Source organism: Physcomitrium patens, chromosome 11 (assembly GCF_059467195.1).
Source record: "Physcomitrium patens ecotype Gransden chromosome 11, ASM5946719v1, whole genome shotgun sequence".
NCBI classification, from domain to species: Eukaryota; Viridiplantae; Streptophyta; class Bryopsida; order Funariales; family Funariaceae; genus Physcomitrium; species Physcomitrium patens.
The window spans coordinates 12735309-12757357 of record NC_143420.1 but is presented as its reverse complement, the minus strand read 5'-3'; the positions used below and the strand labels follow the sequence as shown (position 1 = coordinate 12757357).

At 32.2% G+C, this 22049-nt stretch overlaps 3 protein-coding genes across 4 annotated transcripts; 1 reads left to right on the top strand and 2 right to left on the bottom strand.

The window, feature by feature from the left end:
- The first annotated feature begins 2130 nt into the window (after positions 1-2130).
- On the top strand, positions 2131-4986 carry LOC112288185 (F-box/kelch-repeat protein At5g15710). Of its 2 annotated transcripts, XM_024532115.3 has the most exons (4): positions 2131-3138; positions 3548-3903; positions 4268-4491; positions 4702-4986. In XM_024532115.3, exons 1-3 carry the CDS (start codon positions 2419-2421, stop codon positions 4464-4466), a joined length of 1275 nt encoding a protein of 424 aa, XP_024387883.1. In that variant the 5' UTR covers positions 2131-2418; the 3' UTR covers positions 4467-4491; positions 4702-4986. The 2 variants fall into 2 exon arrangements, with proteins under 2 accessions (XP_024387883.1, XP_024387882.1); XM_024532114.3 differs by having other exon boundaries at positions 2133-3138; positions 4268-4986.
- Positions 4987-10013: 5027 nt separating this feature from the next.
- On the bottom strand, positions 10014-12422 carry LOC112288744 (dihydroxy-acid dehydratase, chloroplastic). Its single transcript, XM_024533271.3, has one exon. It carries the CDS (start codon positions 12143-12145, stop codon positions 10217-10219), a length of 1929 nt encoding a protein of 642 aa, XP_024389039.1. The 5' UTR covers positions 12146-12422; the 3' UTR covers positions 10014-10216.
- A 2971-nt stretch (positions 12423-15393) lies between these two features.
- Positions 15394-20265, bottom strand: LOC112289096 (uncharacterized). The gene is made up of 2 exons (XM_090254341.1): positions 17018-20265; positions 15394-16748 (listed from the first exon to the last, which is right to left on the bottom strand). The coding sequence occupies exons 1-2, from the start codon at positions 17300-17302 to the stop codon at positions 16695-16697; spliced, it is 339 nt and encodes a 112-aa protein (XP_090110467.1). The 5' UTR covers positions 17303-20265; the 3' UTR covers positions 15394-16694.
- Between the last annotated feature and the right edge of the window lie 1784 nt (positions 20266-22049).

Sequence of the window (22049 nt, the reverse complement as noted above, 5' to 3'; positions counted from 1 at the left end):
AAAAGAAATTAGTATATATTTTTAGAATTTTAATAGAAATTAAGTGACGCTTATCTTATTATTATTATTATTATTATTATTATTTTCTGAAATTTATTAAGCTATTTTGATACTTTTTTTACATTTGAATTTTATCAAGCACAACCTTGTTAGAATACATTTCTAAAATTAAGTTCTACTGTAATTTTAGTTTTTAAAAATTCTATATATGTGCTTATAGATATATATATATATATATATATATATATATTCTCAGTCTAATACATTTTTTTAATCAAATTTTTTTATAGAAATATAAAAAATAAACTAAATATAAAGTCATGTTTGAATTATCCCACAATGTTAATGACACATATTTTCAAAGATATTCCAAATATATAGCAAATATAGAGAATCAATTGGCTCATTTTATTTTATTATAAATTAATATATCATTAAAATTTTCAAAATATATGAAATTCTATACTTTATTTTAATTTTTAATTTTTAATTTTCTTTTTATCTTTTATTCTATAGAACTAACAAAACCAATGTAAGAAAGAAACTCCAAATGTTGCATAAATATTGCAATCATACAAACAACCTTTGTGAATATAGTGCAAGTAGACAATAATTGATTATTTCAAACAAAAAAGTTGCAACAACAACCAAGTTATATGGCTCACAAAGGAGAGCATAGTAAGAGAAAATAGAACCACAACAAAACAAAAAATAAAATAAAATAAAAAACACTGATCTATGTCATAATTGCTAAGGCAATCTAGCCAACGATACCAGACCATGATTGCAAAAGTGACAATTATTTTTTTATAATTTAATATATTAAGTCTCAAACAGAACAAGGCCTTGAATACTATATATATATATATATATATATTGTTTTCTTGTTTGTAAGACAATATATCTGAGTGCAAATTCACCTCAGAGTCAAATATTTTAAAGAAACGAACATGATTGTTATTATTTACAACGAAAAGTTCAAAGTTCAAATCTTTCAAGTGATAAGATTCATGAAGATGTTTTTACTATCAAAACCTTTTACAAAATAACGTGCACACCAATCATAGTATATCATTTGCATTTAAAAAGTAAAACATTTTCTTAACAATGTTCTAATTTTCAACAAAAACAACACCACACCACAGCACGATACAAAAAAAATGTAAAAATCAAAATACTGAACAAAATTTTCATTTCAACTACCCATAAAAATGCAATAAAAACATTGATTATATTTGTTCTAAAAGAAACGCATTAGACTCCATGAAAAAAGTGATTGATTGAAAAACCTATCCAACTACACCAATTGCTCAACACCAAAACACACAAGCAACACTTCTTAATCCAAAGTACAAAGAAAAAACGTTTTCACAATGAATCATATATACATACATGGATACAACCCATGTCACACAACCCACTCACAACAACGAACCCCAAAGCGAGAGAGACCATGGGAACATAATACACACACATACACTCACACACACTTACACACAACGCATCTAATTTTTGAAAAAAGAAACACACACACACACAACAACAACAATCTGAGGGAGGAGGAGTGCGGATTCCCCGAGACACGGAAGACTGTTTCGCTTGGAGGAGGAGGAGATTGCGGGACGATTTGATGCAATTGGCGATGGCACGAGTGAGCAATCTATCAATCAAGCAAGCAAGAAAGCAAGAAGGGATCGGAGTCGCGAGGAGGAATCTGAGGATCGGACTCATTCGGGGAGAGTTGGAGGGGGGTGGGGGTTAGGAAGAAGCGAAGCCACTTATAAATGCGTGAAGCTTGCCCCAGCGTTGATTTGATTGATGCCCCCATAAGTTGATGCACGCACACAAACAAGCCAGCCATCGCAAATGAAAGCCAAATAGCAGCAATAGTAGTAGTTGTAGGAGGAGGAGTGGTACGAGTAGGAGGAGGGGGCCTGCTCGGAGGAGGACGCTTTGGCGCCGGATGTCAATCGTCTTTTGCCAATCACCATGAGTTGACGTTTGTCGTTTTATTTTATTTTTTGGGGTATTTTATTAACTTATTAATTTATTTCCAGTTGCTCCGTCTAACAGTGATCTTCACTGTTCAAATTAGTGTCGCCGATTCTTTCGCTGGTAGCGAGAGAGAGAGAGAGAGAGCGAGAGAGGGACTCTGCACGCGGAGAGCTTTCTGGGTTTCAGAGTCTCGTTCTGGCCATGTGAGCAATTGCTCGATTTTGTCGCAGTTGGGGTGGTGTGGAGTTTGGGCGGGGGGAGAGTTGTGTGAAGAGTAAGTGGTTGCGATGATGTTGGGTTGGTTTCGGACGATGGCCGTTTCCCCGGAGGACGTGGTGTCACGCGGTGGGTGAATTAGTTGTGGGGTGTTGGGAATTTGAGGGCGACTTGGGAATTGGAGAGAGGCTGGGGTTTGTTTAGGGAATGGTGAGCGGGGGAGGCGAAATGAATCTCGGCGATGATTGCATGGAGATGGATTCTGTCTCTGGGGCGTATTCGGCTTCAACTGACCTGGCGCGATCTCTAGCGTCGTTGTCTGTGGTGAAGCAGGAGCGAGGTGGAGAGCAGCATCGCGAGAAGTCGACGTTGAATGCGCATCATCCCTACGCGGGGAGGATGGATGTTGCGGAGGCCTTGGACGAGGCGCTCTGGAGTAACTTGCCGGAACACCTGCATGACATAATTTTAGCATTTTTGCCTCTGCCGAGCTTTTTCCGGTTACGGTGTGTGTGCAAACGCTGGAATGAGATCGTCAATTCCAAAAATTTCCTGTCGATATGCTCTCGGGTGCCGTCGCAAGGATCGTTGTTCCTCATGTTTGCAGACATGCTGCAGCAAAAGTGTGCAGCCTACGACCCCACGTCGCAGAGGTGGCATATGTTGCCGCCCTCGTACTTCCTTCCCTGTCCCTATTTTGAGTCGATTGTCGTGGTGGCCACCGCGGGAGGATTGTTGTGCCTTGAGGGAAGAACAGGGTCTCAGAATCGATATCTTTCCGTGTCAAATCCCATGACGCGGACGCAGCGCAAATTACCTCCCATGTTGCACATGAAATCTCCATACGTGGTGGGCATGGTGATGGACCGTGAGCATAGATCGTACAAGATTCTTGTTGTTCAAGATGGGGAAAGCTTGACATCTCAGGTGCTCCTCCACTTGCATCTCCCTTATTACTGCCACTGCTTCTCTATAGTATAACTAATGCATATCTTGTGGAATTTCGATATTTCTGTCACCCTAGGAAGGTAATTGATGTGTAGGTTTGCCTTGAAGCCACATTGTTATTTTCTTTCCGTTTCCTTTTTCTATTTTAGACAACTATGGTCATCGTTGTAGATTATTTATTCATCTACTTGAATCAGGCCAAAGGAACTTGAATGAATTTTTATAGTTCAATTTGTGCTCATGACTTTGCTTTGAAGACTTTGTGTGTTTCTCGGATTGGATCACTCCATGTTTTTTTGGGTATACTTAACTTCACTTCAGAGACCTCTTATGCACCTTCGGCGGGTAAATCCATGTTGCGACTAACTTAACCAGTGGCTTGCGACAGGTTTATGACTCTAGAAGCAACTCCTGGTATTTGACGAGCAGCCTTCCCAGCAGGGTTGCGCTGATCACAGGGACGGCCTTCATAAACGGCTATCTGTACAGTATGAGTTTCGGAGCAACAACTGGAGTATTGGCTTTTGATGTAAATAAGGGAACCTGGGATCAAGTGAAAGTCAAAATGCCGCTGGCTTTGATCTGCCCACAGCTGATTGGTCACCGAGGTCAGCTTCTGATGGTAGGAGGCGTGGAAGAGTATGGGAGTCTCAGAAGTGTGCGCCTGTGGCGTTTGGATATTACCAGAAGTGAATGGGTGGAATTTCAGTGCATGCCGGAAACACTCTTCAACAGGCTGTTCAAGTAAATCTCTTAAACTTTGACTTTTCTTCCTTAAAAGATTTTGAATTGTGGTTGTCATAATTGAGGGGCCAAATGCAAAGATGCATCAACATATATTTGGCATCCATAACCGGGATGAATTTTCATATGATTTTTTACTTCTGCAATATCTCAATGAAATCTTACCCATCACAGTAGAGACAGTAGGGATCGCTGCATCGCAACAACTTTGTCAAAGGGGTTGATCTCAGCAGAGTTTGTTTGGTTCTGGCATTCTGGTCTCTTAACAAAGTAAGCAATTTCCTGCCTGTTTGTAAACACACTGTAACTGTGTTTTTATCCGTGGCACTCTCACGGTGTCTAATTGTGATATTTATTTTTGCAGGTCTCGACGTCACCAGTTTTTATGCTTCTCACATGGAGACTATGTATGCTTCACAGAGTCATCCTCCCGGGAGATGCTCATGTACGATATGTATCGAAACGCATGGTGGTGGTTGCCTGTATGTAACCTAAACAATAGCTCGGAAGCACGAAGAGTTCTGGGATTCTCCTTTGAACCTCGTTTGGATGCCCTTGTTTAGGTGGATTCCATTTCGTCAACCTCTTGTAAGCTAGGATTCCAATAAGCCCAATCTTTCTGATCATTTTTTTATTCATATTTCCCAGCTAGCTCTACAAAGGGCACTTGGTTGGCTTTTGTGTTTACAATTGTTAGCGGATGGTTAAATAGTGAACGGATTTCGCTCAGAATTAGGTCTCTTGCCTTGACTCTTGCCTTGACTCTGGTAATTTGTAAGTAGATTTGCTTGATTGCAGAAACCAGAAGGTTTAAGACTTGAAGGCAGTGAAGAGCAGTTCAAAAGGTCGTTTTGGGATGTAGCTATACGGACCTTGCCACATTTGTTACACATCAGATAGGCACCACTGTAGATGGACAATAGGGTAAAAATACAATCCCTCAAAATCAGTAGGTATTCTTGTAACAACAATGTCCTGTCTTGTTTGTTCGAAGTTATATGGAAACACTGAGGCCAAACATCAATATAGGTCAGTGGATAAATTTATTTAATATCAAAAAGTACAGTATTTTTGCTTGTCAAATTAATCTATGTTCATATTTTGGAAATCAAAAAAGAAAAAGAAAAAGATAAAAAACCATCAAAATTTGGATGATGAAGTTAAGAAAATACTTAGTCTTGCTACATGGTATTTTACACTTTACACCAAATTATATATTATACCAAGATTTTAGAAAAATATAAAAAAAATCTCAAGTAATCTTGCCTGGATAAATAAATTCAAATCAATACAAAAAATAATGTTTTATTATTATTTAATAAAAAAAATGAACAAAAAAGTGGAATAGATAAAAGTATATTGTAATTTTTTCAAGAACATTTTATAACGTTTATTAAGTTCTTGAAGTAGAAAATTTATGTATATTCTTTACTATTCATATAATAGATAATCAGCATACAATTTGATTTATTGTTTATTTATTTGAAATTAAAATTTTAAAAATATATATCTTATAGAAATAATATCAATATTATTAATGCTATGATAATATCAATATTAGTAGATTTAACACTTGGCTTGCCAATATTGAAATGCTTTTAGATTCAATTAATAGAAAAATGTCTAGCATTGGATAAATATTGACACTTTATATAAGAATTTATACTATTTGAATTCTAATCTTTAATAACTAAAATATTGATAAGATTTCTAAAGAGATGTTATTCAAATGCAAGAGTCATAACAAGATTTTACATAGAGTTTATTAAAAAAAATCTTCAAAATATTAGCTTAATTAAAATTTTATCAAAATAAGCAAGCTAGGCAAAACATCCTATCATGGTGGTTTTAGATAGTATAGATTTATTTAATTATTGTCTAGCCTATGCGCACAATGATAGCAACATAATTATAAACTAAATTATGGTTTAATCTTACACTTGTGTAGAAATTATAAAATAGTGTATAAAAGTTAGAAAAAAAATTGAAATAAAACATACAATATATACTTTAATAATAAATCAATTAGAAAAAAATAGGTTTTTTTATTAGAAATGTATCTTATAATTTAATATCAAATTTTATTTTATTTTTCTAAATCATAATAAAAATTTTAATATTAAAATAATATACATTAATAATTTAGCACATCTCTTATATAAAACAACTTATGTATCAGATAAAGACATAGAGAAGCCTTCTCATTGGCCAAATATGGATGAACATAGGTGAACAAGGCAATGGGTGCATGGTGGTGCCAAAGATCATAGTGCCCAACAGCACAAGACTTGGCTAGTATATAATAATTTAAAAAATATTGTAATAACTAAAAAAAACAAAAAAAACTACATGCTATAATTTTCAACTTGGAAAAAAATTAATATTCAAATCTAATAAATTTAATCAAAAAAATTAATTTAAACACACTAAATATAAATTTCAAATTAAAAATATGATATATTAATTTTTTAAAAATAAAAATATAATAAAATTAAAAAATATATAAAGATAATAAGAAAATATAAAATTAAAGATTATATTTAAAATTATTATTATATTTTTTGAAAGAATTATATCATAAAATAAAAGCATTAGGTATTTAGATCTTTATTATTAATTAAAAAATTAACACATAAAGCATTCTATAAAACAAAAACCATCTTGTAATAAGGATGATAACTATTTTACTATATACAGTAGTAAATTTTTTATAAATAATTGTAATTGATGTTCAAAAAATTAAATTTAAAATAATTATTATTTTAATATAATTTTTTTATCAACTTAATTATTATTTTATAATACGAATTAAAAATTTTATTTTATTACTTTTATATCCTTAAAATACAACAGCTTTAGTAATGTAATGCAATTTAATGTATTAAATTTTTAAATTAATATTGATACAAATTATAGAATTTAATGTATGTTATTTTTTTTTCTATAATAAATTTTTCATGAATTATTTACATTAAAATAAACATCTATTGATATTTGTTTGTATTACACATGGTGTTAGAATAGATTTAATAAGATTTTGTTGTGATAATTCAGAACTTATATTTTTTTCAAATTGCATTGTTTGTTTTATCAATTTTTTTTTTATTTATTCTTTTTTATCTTGATTAATTTCAAACTAAAACATATTCGAAAATTAATCTTTATTGTAGATTTTTACAAAAAACAAAATCTAAAATTCTATTTTTTTTTACAAATTACAGTCCATTTATATTACTGCCGAATTTATAATTTACAAGGATGCTAAGGGGGAGTATTTAGTGAACTATTTATAAAATTACATAGGTAAGAAGATAATTCAATTGATTTAAGCTCTAGAAGTTATGAATAAGAATATATCCTTTAAAAAATATCAAAAAAAAAAATTAAATGAATAAATAAATTTACAACAAAAGAATCATTTTAAATGTGGAAATGTTTAGAGACCATAGAAATATACAATACACTTAAAGACTATTAATTAAAGTATTATCAAAGATTTTAAAATATAACTAATAACTACAAAACAATCAATTTTAGAATTTGATGTATTAAAACATTGAAGTTAAAACTCTATAAATTAGATTGGTATAATATTTAGAATTATAGATTATATCCTATGCCTTTATTTAGAATATATTTTTAAATGTTGATTTTAGAAAAAATTATTAAAATGAAGAAAATAAAAAATGTATTTTTTAGATTTGAAATATGAGTCAATTTTTTAATCTTTTGCTAAAAAGTTTAGTATTGTGTATTAGAAAAAATCATTGACAATTAAATTATTCTAAAGCATTTGTATGTGATGACCTTGTTTTTATTTTAACGTTTTTAGTTTCTCACTATAAAGCTGAAAGTATTTGGTATTTTGGCACTTAAATTTTGGAACTAAAATAATATTTTAGTTTTCTTTGTTTTTATGTTAATTGATCAAAGTTGAATAAGATGTCTTTTTAAGAACAAAACAAGAATCTTCAACATTTTTATCAATTTTAACTTAAATTACATGGTTTTTGATGTTTCAACAAAACACAATTAATTCCATTATTTCCATGTACATTATTATAATTTAATTGAAGATTATTCACAATCCCTTGAATAAATTCTTGATTCTAAAGACCAAGATCCTATATCAATCAACTATTATATAACTTTTAAGATTATTGCTTAGGTTTATAGAGAAGCAATTTTTGATTGGCTAAGTCTTCCAAATGAACTCTTTATCAATAAAAACAAAGTTGTGAATTCTATTTTGAATTGAGAATGTAACAAAAAAATAAAAAATATTAAAATGAAATTGGATACAATACACAAACTTTGTAACTAAGATAAAAAGACAACACACTTTTCTAAAAAGAGCAAGAAATTCTTAAAGTAATTATTACAATAGAAAGGACTATGACAAACTAAAAGATTGTAGCTTACATTACAAAAAAAATAAACTTCCTTTTCTTTCTCTTCTAAAATTTATTCTAAGATAAGATTAATCCAAGGAAGAAAAAAATAAAATAAAATAAAATAAAATAAACTAAATCTAATTACACCCAACATGAAAATAAATACAAGATCTACAAATGTATCTATAATATTAGAAATTGGACACATGAATTATAACAAAGGCAATAATATCTACCTACAATGCCAACTTAGAAGACCACAATGCACACATATGCAACAATATCCTTACTACATCATGAAGAATTTAAATTTATTGATCAAAATTAGATTAGATTCTACCAAATTTAATCTAGAAATTCCAATTTCAGTTAATGTTAAGTTATTTAGGCTAGTCAACCAATTTTGATTAGATAAGTTGGGATGCTTAACTTCAAATTTGTAGTAACAAACATTGATGTGCATTCAATTGCACATGTATAAAGTTGTACATATGAAAGAAAGATCCACTAGTACAAGTTAAATACTTGTTATATCAAACCTTTAAGTGTCATGTTTTATTTTAATATAAAGATTCCACTTTTATATAACCAACAATGGACTAAATTCTATACATAGACACCATCTTATAAACCAACTAAACATTCTACCTCCACATGTTCTGCCAAGTACTACTTGAGAGAAGGAGCATTGAACAAAGACAAAATCCTTCTTTTAACATGTCTTATTAGATTTTGGAATTCCGTGTGACTTAGAAAAGCACCATACTCATTTGGTTTTAGAATCAAATCCATACAAAAGAAAAATTGACTTATTCAACACTATTTAAAATATTGAGTTTTTATTGGGTTTCACTTGGACTACCCTCCACACGCTAAGAGTAGACATACTTAAAAAAAATTAAATATACCCCAAATACTCGAATTAGATGGATATTTACCATAAATATTCATCCTCACTAGATCCTAAACTTAAGATTATTACTCACTGACCACAAAGACATTAGCTTCCAATAACTACCTCTTCAATGTCTTATCCAGATACAACTTCGATGCGAAGCGAGGCCTAGAAACCATAAAACCTGTACAATAACTCCAAAGGACTCTTCCTCAGGATGTGAATTGGGCAAGACACGACGGTGTCGGCAGCAAAACGTGTTCAAGCCGACAATTATCTACCCGCTCAGATGAGAAGTTGAGTCTCACGCACAAGGCGTCATAAAACTCCTACATTGAATGGAAACATTTTGGCCATCAAAGTGTTAATATACAAAGGGAATTACTAAATCGACCCACCCCGCACAGTTCACATCTTTGCAAAGATCCTTGGACTTTATTGCCATAGCATGAATTCAACTTTATCGATTTTGAACGTGAGCATCTTCGGTGGAACTGAATATAAAAGAAATAAAGTCGTCACGATTGAGAAGAATATGTAGAATACGGAGGGGGATGGATCGATTTAGAAAATTCCCTATATGAATTCCATAAGGAATATGACTACTATTGTTCTGCACAAAGCCACGAGAACCATCCCATAAACTCAACCGACGACCATAAAATATAATAGCTGAGTTCATCATCACCAGGAGTTAAGAAATATAATACATCAGAAGTGCCATGAATTACCGAAAAGTGAAGCAACGCAAAAGCTTTGTCACACTGAACTCAACATGCAGAATGGTCAACATCACGCAGCAGTGATGAATTAGAATCACATAATTAGAAATCACAGTCAATTATTTCTAGTAGATCACATACATTTAGGTGAAAGGCTACCGCGCTCCAGTGGGTATGATAGATCCTGATGGCAATGCTGAAGACGCTCGTCTCCATTGTCTAAGCCTGGGTCTGTAAGAAAATATGAACGTGTGCAAAACTTGAAGCAGACAAACAATTGAGGAGATCCGTAGAAAAATGAATCACTCATCAGTCACGCAACCTTCGGACGCTGATTTGACATTCTTGATGTACTTGTAAAGGGTTCCACGAGAGGCCTTGTAAGGGGGAGCTCTCCACAGGAGTTTTCGATCCGCAAGCTCTTGTGCCGTCAAATCGACGTTGATTTTCCTCTTCTCCACGTCGATGGTGATCACGTCTCCATCACGTACAAGCCCAATCGGGCCACCTACTTGAGCTTCTGGGCAGATGTGCCCAACAACGAAGCCGTGAGAGCCACCAGAGAATCGACCGTCGGTCAGAAGCGCTACTTCCTTGCCAAGTCCAGCTCCAATTACAGCACTCGTGGGGGTGAGCATCTCAGGCATGCCCGGGCCACCCTTAGGACCCTCCCCTCGGATAACGATCACAGTACCCTTCAAGCTCTGAGGGTCCTCAGTGATAGCGTCCAGCATGGCTTCCTCTCCCTCAAATACACGGGCGGGGCCAGAAAAGTACAAGCCTTCTTTGCCTGTAATTTTAGCAACGGAACCCTCTGGAGCAAGGTTGCCCCACAGAATTTGCAAGTGACCAGTTTTTTTGATGGGGTTTTCGAGAGGCATGATGATCTTCTGACCTTCGGAGAGGGGCGGGCACTCAGCGAGGTTCTCAGCGATGGTCTTCCCCGTGACTGTCATGCAGCTCCCGTCGATTAGCCCTTTTTCTAACAAGTACTTCAGTACGGCAGGCACGCCTCCAATTTTGTGCAAATCCTCCATCACGTACTTCCCGCTAGGTTTAAGATCAGCAATGAACGGGGTCTTGTCGCTCACGTCCTGGAAATCGTCCAATGTGAGCTCAACGCCCACAGAACGAGCGATGGCGATGAGATGAAGCACCGCATTCGTGGAACCTCCGAGCGCCATGACAACCACCATAGCGTTGTTGAGCGACTTTCGGGTGATAATGTCACGCGGCTTCAAGTCACGCTTTAGAAGCTCCAGAATGTATTTCCCGGCCAATTTGCATTCCTCGATCTTCAACGGGTCCTCGGCGGGGATGGAAGAGCTGTACGGCAGCGACATGCCTAGCGCTTCAATGGCGGACGCCATGGTGTTGGCGGTGTACATTCCTCCACAAGCTCCGAATCCGGGGCAAGAATTCCTTACAACGTCCATCCTCTCATCCTCGGAGATGGACCCGCTCACATACTCTCCGTAGCTCTGGAAGGCTGAAACGATGTCGAGCGTCTGTCCGTTAAAATGACCTGGCTTGATGGTGCCCCCATAAATCATAATGCTGGGCCTGTTCAGCCGCCCCATGGCCATGACCACCCCGGGCATGTTCTTATCACACCCCGGAATGGAAATGTTGGCGTCGTACCACTGCCCGCCCATAACAGTCTCCACACTGTCCGCAATCAAATCGCGCGACTGCAGGCTGTAGCACATCCCCTCGGTTCCCATGGACACGGCGTCACTAACTCCCACAGTGTTGAATCGGAACCCCACCATCCCGGCCTCCTTCACCCCCTCCTTCACAGCCTCAGACAAATGCAGCAAATGCATATTGCACGTGTTGCCCTCGTACCAAACCGACGAGATTCCCACCTGCGGCTTGTTCATATCCTCCTCGGACAACCCCACCCCGTACAGAATCGCCTGCGAGGCGCCCTGCGCCTTAGGCTGGGTCACGCGGCTTGAGTACTTGTTCAGCTTCGCGCTGTCCGTGGCGCTCCCAGCCGGCGCCTCCACGGACTGCGGGGGCGGCGCGGCCACAGCCCCTTCCGCGCTCGACGACGCCACCACCATTCCTCGCCATTCCTTCTTGCTCCTGGTCAATTTCTTCGACAATATCAACAATGGCTGGTTCTGGGAAGCAGAGCTCAAGCTCGCGCTGCTGGCGAGGGAGAAAGAGGACGGCAGCCCGTGCAGGCCACGGGCAGCAGCAGAGTGCAGCAGGGAGGTCGCCATAGCCAGAGCGTGCACAGCAACAGGGGAAAGAGAGAGTAGAACAGGATATGAGACCCTGGCTTTCAGAAGGGGCTCGGGGTTCGGGGTTTAGGGTTTACGGCTACGCTTGCGCGGGTGGGGTGACGTGGGCGACAGGTTTCCTAGCCCCCGGAAATGGTGCATCGCCCGCTTTCCGGCACACGCCCGCTCTGCGAGCCTTTAGCCTTTTTCAATAAATAGCGCTTTTTTTAGAGGGTACAAAAGAGCAATTGCCAATGGATAACATCATGGTTTTTTTGTGGGACTTTTTCTTACTCTCGGTAATTATTTGTATGTATTGGTTCTTATTAACCATGTTTTTATGTTGAATATTTTGATGTTTTATAATTAGCGTTTATTATATAAAATAGTGTATACTAAAGTGGCTTAATTAATTAGTTTTTTTTAGTAGTAGAATGCAGAGTGATGTGATTTTTTTAGGTTGAAATAGGGTATATCACCCTAATTTGATTATGACTTTTGATTTATTTTGTTTGAAAAGGGGGAAAGTTTGATATTGGATACTCATGAAATTTGACTGTGATTCGAACATGTACAGAAAATTGTTTTGGTTGATATGATTTTGATATGTCCAGTTATTAGAAATTGATGGTGGAACAAATGGTTTGATAGAAATACAAGTAAAACAGAAGCTTCTTCTGGTGTGTGTATGTAGGTATAGCATGAACATTGATGACAGTCAATGCACAATTTTAAAAAAAATAAAAAATTAATGAGTATATTTTAAATAACTCAAATGGTGACAAAGAACTAATATTATTTACATAAAGTTTCAGTGTACTAGAAATTTAATCTACTTTTTAAAGTATAAACAAAACAATTGATATAATTTTTATGATATAATTTTTATGTGAAAGAAGTTTATAATTTTATTTTGGCTGAATGTTGTAAGTTGTGTTTGTGACATGCAATAGTTTAATATTTATGATTATCTTTTATTTCTATATATATATATATATATATATATACTAACTAGAACAATTAACTAAGAGCAATTTCAAAGAATTGATCCAATAGAGAAAGAAAATAATATTGATTTAATAAAAAAATTAAAGACATTATTGTATTAATTTGAATAACTCACTAAATTGTCTTTCTTTTAGTACTTTGGTTTAAATCAAGTTATTGCTATCTTTGTTGAAGTTGAATTGTAAGTAGTCCAAATCAACTAGTGGTTAGTGCAAAACTCTTTCTAATATGAATTTTATCTACAACTTGTCAACTTTGACCCAAGTAGGATCATTTTTGAATTAATACTAACATATTAATATTTGACAAGAAGAATTAATACCTAGTGTTAATTTAAAATAGTCACACTTGTTTTCCAAATTAAAGCTAAGTTTAGAGAGAAGTTTCCAATCCATTGTATTTTGGACTTATTAACATTAAAAAGACCAAAATGTGGACTATTAAATCTTTTGCATGATAAATTTATCCTTTTTTTTGGTAATATATATTACTAACTTATATAATTCTATTAACGAAATTGCTATCTAATCAATGTATAATCCAAGATTAATAATATATAAGGCATAAATTGGTTAGAAATATACAAGACTTTTAGCACCTTAATTTTTTTTTTTTTTGAATTTTAATTCAATAGATATATTTTTCATCATTATTATTGAAAAAACCAAAATATATATTATATTTATTTACTTTCAATCAAATATTCAATCAATATAAATTTTTATAATTCATTATATTTAACTGCATATAATCTCTAATATTAAGAACTCCTCACAATCATGATTAATTAAACCCAAATATTTTAAAAAATAATAAATATTTTTATAATTTTTTTATAAATATTTTAATTAATTTTATGCACATTATTATCTTTTTTCTCTTTAAATTAAATTATATGCAATAGTTAAAATTTTATATAATAGTACTTTAAACATGTAATGATACTTAACTCCATAGGATAAGTTTTAGATATAATATTAGCATTAAGTAATTTTCTTTGACTTTAGTAGATGAAATGAAGTAAAATTGGCTTATTGTGTACCTACTATAATATAACATTCTAAAGATAAGAACTCATAGAAGCTATGGAAACAAGTGAGATAAGTAACAAAGAGAGATAACAAAATGATAATAAGAAAATATGTGTATTCAAGAAGAAATTGAAATAGCTATTGCTAAAGACTAGAAATGTAGAGACTTTTGAAATTAGACTAGAAGAAATAAAAGAGTTGACAAGAGTGAAGAAGGCTTCACTTTTGCCTCCATATATACTACCTAACTAAGAGCTATGTGGCAACATTCTATAGGACCTCCAATACTTATCTAATTTATGAGACATATGTCTTAATTTGCAAGGAAAATTTCTTTTATATGTGCCACATGGTTAACTTATACCACAAGCTACCAATACATGTAATACATGGCTAACTTGTTGGCCAAGTGTTTATCCTACTAATTACCTATAGACATGTACAAAAATGAAACCATATCTATATAACTTCTAGGAATCTTCTCTTTAAGATATTATCAAATTAATCTATTTTTACTTACTTCTACCTATTCATATTATCTAGGTAATTATAAAAATATATATATATATATATATATATATATATATTCATAACAATGAATATTAGTATGAAATAAGAAATTTAGACTAAGCTATGGTTTTATCTAAATTGCTTGCAACAACAAAGATTACAAATAGTTTAATTTTGTATTGTTACCATATTATATAAAATATAAAAACTTAAGAAAATCAAAGCAAAAACAATGCATATAAATGTAGTAGAAAATAAGAGATATTTAAGTAAATAATGTGAATAAGTTCTATTTAGTAACAAAGATGATTTAATGGTGGAAAAGAATTACAATAATATTAAACTAACAACAAGAAGTAAAAGTGTGAGATTCAAAAGAGTGACAATAAACTAATTTGGTAAACAATCTTGATGTCCAAGGACAAAAAAATCAAAAATAATTTTGATTTTAATTTGTCAATGCTATTTCTAACATCTTCAAAATAATAAAGAAGTACAAAATAAAATTCAAAAATTGAATTAAAAATTAAGCAATGTTATTGTAGGTTATAACTAAGTTATTGATTACAATATATATGACCGAAAAATCATATATATATATATATATATATATATATATTAATCCACTTTATACAATAAAAATAATTTTCTTCTAAAAACAATGTACCTATACATGACATTTAAAATTTTCACATATATTCAAAAAATTAATATATATGCATGCATGGTAAGAACTAATAATAGATTTTGAACAAAAAGCATAAGTAATCAATGTAAATGATTTTAACATGACTATGATCTAAGTATAGAAGTTCTTTACAACTTTAAAAAAGAATTGTTGTTAGTGAAACAATTAGTTATACTTATTAAGTAGCTCATTGGTTGGCTTCTCTATCATTGTGTAAAGAGATTTTTTTCAAAAAAGACCTAAAAGTGTAAAAATTAAAAAAGAAACAACTTTAAGACTAAAACACTAAGAATTGGCATTTTTATAGACAACCTCGTAAATTTATTATATATATATATATATATATATGTGTGTGTGTGTGTTAATGAACTCCCACGAGTGTAAAATACTTGTAAAACTCCATGAAAATTCCTAATACATCCAAACACTACCTACTAGTGTATTGATATGAAAAAATAACTGGATCTTATCTTATTTTTCTTTTGACAAATGACAATGTTCATTATATGAGATACAACCACACCTTCTGGGCACTGATGCTTTTAACACCAAATAATTCAATTCATAACCCTCTGAATTGAAACGAAGACAAACATAAGTGATAAAGGTACTCCATAATCATTTTGAAAAAATATATTCACCATATATCTCCACGTCAAGTTGGTTTGAAATATATATGAACTGCTGTACATGCAGTGTCTGTTACAGTACATAAACTTCAAAAGTCAAATTCCATAACATTTGTTGCAACAATTGCACAGTTTATATTCAAACTAGAATACAAGAATACAATGTCTTAGTTATCGGTGACAAATGGCTCTTGCAAAGAGAAGGAACCTCAGAAGAGGATCCAACTATCAGAAATCCTAAAATAGAAACCACGCTAAGTGAACAGAACTAGGTTCAACTTTATGTACACAAGGCTTTACATAATGAACCAAATGAAGCTCGCAACTAACATGCGCTGCGTGCACATTTGGGATTCGTGATTACAACTACCTTATATTCCCTCATTAAGTGACAAAATTTCAGATAACAAGTTCGTAAATATAACAATATTCCTGATCTACACTGTTGGTGAAATATCAAGAACGACCCCAGTTTGAATATGGCCTAAACCTATTAAACGCCACTGCTTTTCTACACGTCTGCTAAAAGCTACCTTCTACCCATTTCTAGTACAGACAGGAGCGTTCAGTTGCAGCTTAGCAAAATCGTTCCTAACAGCAATTACACAAGCTCCCTTGGACATAGACCCAATGTTCACCATGAGAACCTCACTCCTGGTTTGCTTGGACACTTTTCTTTGCTTCTAGGAACCCTTTGTCCGCACACCCAACAGCCTTAGAAGAAGAGAGAAGCTGATCTGAAATCACAACAAAAAATTCTCAAGGAAAGAGCACACCAAATGAATATGTTGTTTTAACTGACAAGTCGATGGTGAGACCCCGATGAACCTCACGCAAACTTTGAAATTGACTTGTTGCACGACTCACGCAAGAATATTAGGATCTTTGCCACATTTAGAACGATATTTTAAATGTCTGCAAAGATGTACTTACTTGCTTCGCTAACTTGAGGCAACGACATACAAAGACTGAAAGGCAATAACTAGGTTTAAATGAGAATAATTACCTCCAACTCCATAAAGACATCAGGAACATTCCCAACCTCACCAAGCACTTGCCCAACCAGTCTGTCGGCACGAGTAAGAGCAGGATCAACGAATGTCCCTACTCCTACTAGGCCGCCAGGGACTGCAAATTGGAGCTTATTTTTCCCTGCAAACAGAGATGTAATCCGTGATAAAATTTGTGTGCACTGAACTCCAACATAGTCGTCCTTGTCAGTAATGCCAGGTCGTACTTCCATGATATGCCCCACCCGTAGCAATCCCTGCATCCAGATTCCGCCAGTCATATCCTAAACTTTAACATCTAGACAGGAAGATTATAGAACACATGCTCAACTTTACCAGTAAGTCTCACATTGAAACTGAACCCTCTTTCAATAGATAACAAGACATTAAATGCATGTCTTCACTTCGTATGGCACTTGAACCAAGACCTGAGAGATTTTTCATGATAACAAGTTAAAGGTTTTCAGAATAGCGATGTAAAAATCATTCAGTGATAACCAGTCAAGGCAAACTCTACTGATATATACTTTGAAAGTGAAGCACAGCTTTGCGAGTATGCTCGGCTGTTCGAAAACCCACGAGTTATCCATGGTGATGAATAATGAAAAGATAACATGGAAATCACTTCACAGTGCTGGCGAACCTAGAATGCCACCGACATTAATTAATTTTCTGGACAGACTAGTGCTGGTTGATAGCAATGTTTTCCTGTATGAGATCAATCTTATGCTGCAGAATGATTATGTACATCAAGCGCATGAGCTCAACCGCAGCCAGATGTCCTAAAGTTTGGGTTGGGGGGGGGCAACTCTCATTGCTAGCAATCAAAAGAAATGCACCATCCATAATAGCAGCTCCAGTAAGTATTGTAGCCATGAGAATATCGTGGCCCTGCAAGACAATATACACAATCGGGATCACACACCACAACCTACGCAAATGCAGACAGTTCTATTTTCTATGACTTCTCAAGAGACACAGCATATATAAATCTAAGTTGAAGAGAACGTTCTAGAGCGACGTTGTCGAAAAACGACACAGTAAGATGACCATTGACAACATGCAGAAGTCTTATAAAGCCATGAATAATACAACTACTAAATCCAAAACAAAAACGTATCCAACAACGTGTCAAATATACAATTAATATATACATCAAACAAAATACATCAAAATCAGTCCACAATTACTATAAATGCATAATATTCCTAATGATGAAATTCAGTGAACACTTTGCCATTGCATCTTTGCTTAGCAACTTTTAAGCTACATTCTTAGAATATCTTTGTATTGCTACAATTCTACTTCACTACAAAGATATTGCTAAAGTCCTTAAATGGACCACAATAATAAAAGATTAGTTGTCAAAATGAAGATCTATCTTATTATTAATTCCAAATAATGATATTTCCAACTAGTTTTTTCCTTGAAATTGTACTAGTAATACTTAGCCAACTTGTTATGAAGCCCTAGACATCTCCCACAAGTGCCTTTAAGATCAAAATTCTAAGTTGGTAACAATGGTTGCTTTCATAAAATCTCATCTTCTTAGCAAATCAAAATCTATAAGAGGTACAACAATATTATGCTTGTGTCTTTTGTAAGTCCATACATCATTAATCTTACTAATGTCCAATGTGACAAGATCAAATTTTTAATATTATACTATAGATAACACATTAATTTAATAATATCCAACCTCCATTTATTAATACAATTGGCTTTTTCTATGTCAATTCAATAATTCAAAGTTAAAATGATCTTCCATCAACAATAATTTATCAACCAAATAATATTGTTAATTAGGTGTTTGAAGAGAATATTTGAACTCTCTTATAGACACCATCATAAAATTCTAACAATAATCTAAGAAAACATGAATACTTATATCTTGTGAGTCTATTTTTTTTTTTATTGTTTACTTTAAAATGTTAGCAATTAAAATTAATTATTTGTCTCTTTATTCAATATAACATCCATAGTAATATGCAAACTTTTGGAACTCTATTTATTTATTTATTTTTTTTTTTTTGAAGAATCAATTACTAACCTCTTTATTTAATACAACATCAATCTTTAATAAAGAAAATTATAATAATTGATCATCACTTCTTTCTTATTATAATTTATGTAAAAAATAAAAAAAATTCATGATATCTCCTTAGATGGGAGATTAAATGTTATAACTAAATAAATCCTTCAATAATTAAAGCTTTTAAAACCTCTATTACTTTTTTTTAATATTAGGATAGTAAATAGATGTATAATCCATCTCTTTGAGCTAATTTAAGACCTAATTTCATATATGACATTTCTTACTTCATCACTTTAGTGTTGTAAAAAAAACACATATATGGTAATGGATTACCAAGTCTTTTTTTGCAATCTATTGTTAAAGAATGCCAAAGTGATTCATAATTGAACAAATGATTAAGTCTAAAAAATGGAAGATTTTATAATGAACATTGTTTTATCAAGCAAGAATTAAGCTTTAATATCTCAAAAATCCTCTATGCTCCTATACTAGAATATGATTGATGGCTTGACGAATGACAAAGAAAATATTCTTTACATGTTGACTACTTATAATCTATATCTACTATAGACATACCATCTTTTGACACCATGTATTATAATCTATATCAACTTAAAAAAATTGAAGTTAATAAGACATTTATTTGATAACAATTAGACACCATTAATGTGATTGAATGGAAAAAAAAGACAAAATTACTTATTACCTTCACTTAGGAAAAAAAACCAAATCTAAGGAAATTTAATTAAAAAACGAATTTAATAGAGAATTTATAGATACTAATAAAAATAAAATTAATTAAAGTAATCTAAAATAACTACTAAGACCAATGGTTACAAAAGAGAGAGATATAGTGCTTATATTGGACTTTTATACTACTTAATTAAACAAAAAAAAATAGAAATAGGTAGAAACATGTTATATTTATTAAGTAGCTTTAAAAAAGTTTAAATGCACATTAGATCTTTAGATTTTTATAAACATGTTATATGACAATTAAAACTTATCTCATAAGTTTTTTTACTTTTAAAAAGTTATATTAGAGGCAATCTACAACTTGATGTTTGAACTACAAGTTTCATAATCCTTACAAAGTTTTTACAAGGTCTTCTTAATAATAGGATAAGAACTCAAAGAAGATACATAAAGAAGTGAAAAATGATTCAAAGAAAGATGAAAAAATAGAAATAATAAAATAAATATACTTAATAATAAATTGGACTGAATATTTTCAATGACTAGGAAGCTAAAGATTCTTGAAACTGAATTGAAAGCAAGAGAGGAGTTGACAAGAGTGAAGAAGACTTCATTCTTGCCTCTATATATACTATCTATCTAAGAGCTATGTGGCAATGTTCTATAGGACCTCCAACATGTGTCCAATTTGTAAGACATGTATCTAACTTATAAGACAAGTTTCTTATATGTGTACCACGTAATTAGCTTGTTTTTCAAGCTACTAACATGTGCAACACATGGCTAATTTGCTGGCCAAGTTTCTAACCTATCAATTACCTATAGACATATATAAAGATGAAAATATGTCTATGAAGCTTCTAAGAAGCTTTTCTATAATATATTATTAAATTAATCTATTTTTATCTACTTCTACTTATTAATATTACCTAAATAAGTATTAAAATAAATATATCCATGACAGTGTATTGTTTTCTTTATTTTTTCCTAAATTCATATTCTTGATAGTTAATATTATATTCTTATTAATATAATTATTTTTATAAATTATAAATAATAATATAAGAAAATTATTTTTAGATTAATATTTATAATTTAATATTCAATAAGAAAAACCAACATCTAATAATGATTTAAAGTCATCAATGGATTTTCTACAAAACAAAATTGAGTTTGGAAAGAACTCACCAAATTTTATACTTACCATATAATTTTGTGGTAAACTAGTCATATAACTTCTTTTGGCCTAGAATATATTGGCTCTAAATCAATATAGTCTTAAAGTCTATTTTAAATTAAGTAAGATTAGATTATTTTTATTTAGATTTTAAGAGGTGTAAAAAAAGATATTTTGTATTAATGATTGAAATGACTAAACAGATGAAATTATTTGGATAGTACATGACAAATTAAGTAGATAAAATGGATGGGCTAATAAATGAATTATAAACTTTAAGTTTTGGTTTAATTTTGCCATTATATTTTATATATTTAAAAACATAAATATAGATATAGAAGTTAAAAACTAGTTCAACTCCTATGACTCTTTAAACTTCTATGGCTCTATAGGCAAAGAAAAATAATTTTTTTGACCTAATTCTCTTAATTACCTATCCAGATGTTATTTCTATCCCATCTTTTTTAGCTATAAGATTATCACAATTTCTCTTCTATGGCTTCTAAGCATTAATGATGTTAAAAGACTTTGAAATTGGTAATTTTGTGATATTTTAAAATAATATTAAATAAAAGACTAATTTATTTATTTATTTATTTTATGTTTGAACATGCATAAATTAAGATTTTTTTATTATATGTAGGCCAATTTCTTTTTTAGAATATAAAAGAGATTGTCTTGGTATTTTTAATAGTTAGATTTACACAAGTTTTATTTTATATTAAATCATTATCATGTTGTAAATACTTAAGCCTATTATAAAGGCTTAAACTATTTGTAATCTTTGTTGTTGCAAGCAATTTAGATAAAACCATAGCTTAGTCTTATTATGTATTTGTGGTAATAAAGTAGAAGTAATAACCGACATGGTTGTAACTTGTTTTGAAAATAAAATTAGACTAATGTCCAATTAATTGTACATTTGAAAGTTTAAAGAACCATCTATATTAAAGTCATCATATAAATTTTGATTTCTAATCTCTACCTAGACGCTTGAACTATTCTAGAGTTCATATTGAATTTGTTTTTTTAACCAAATTAATTAAATTAATTATTTGCAAGGTCCAAATACTATGAGGCATACTACCAATTACAAAATTATGAATAAGAATATCTTAAA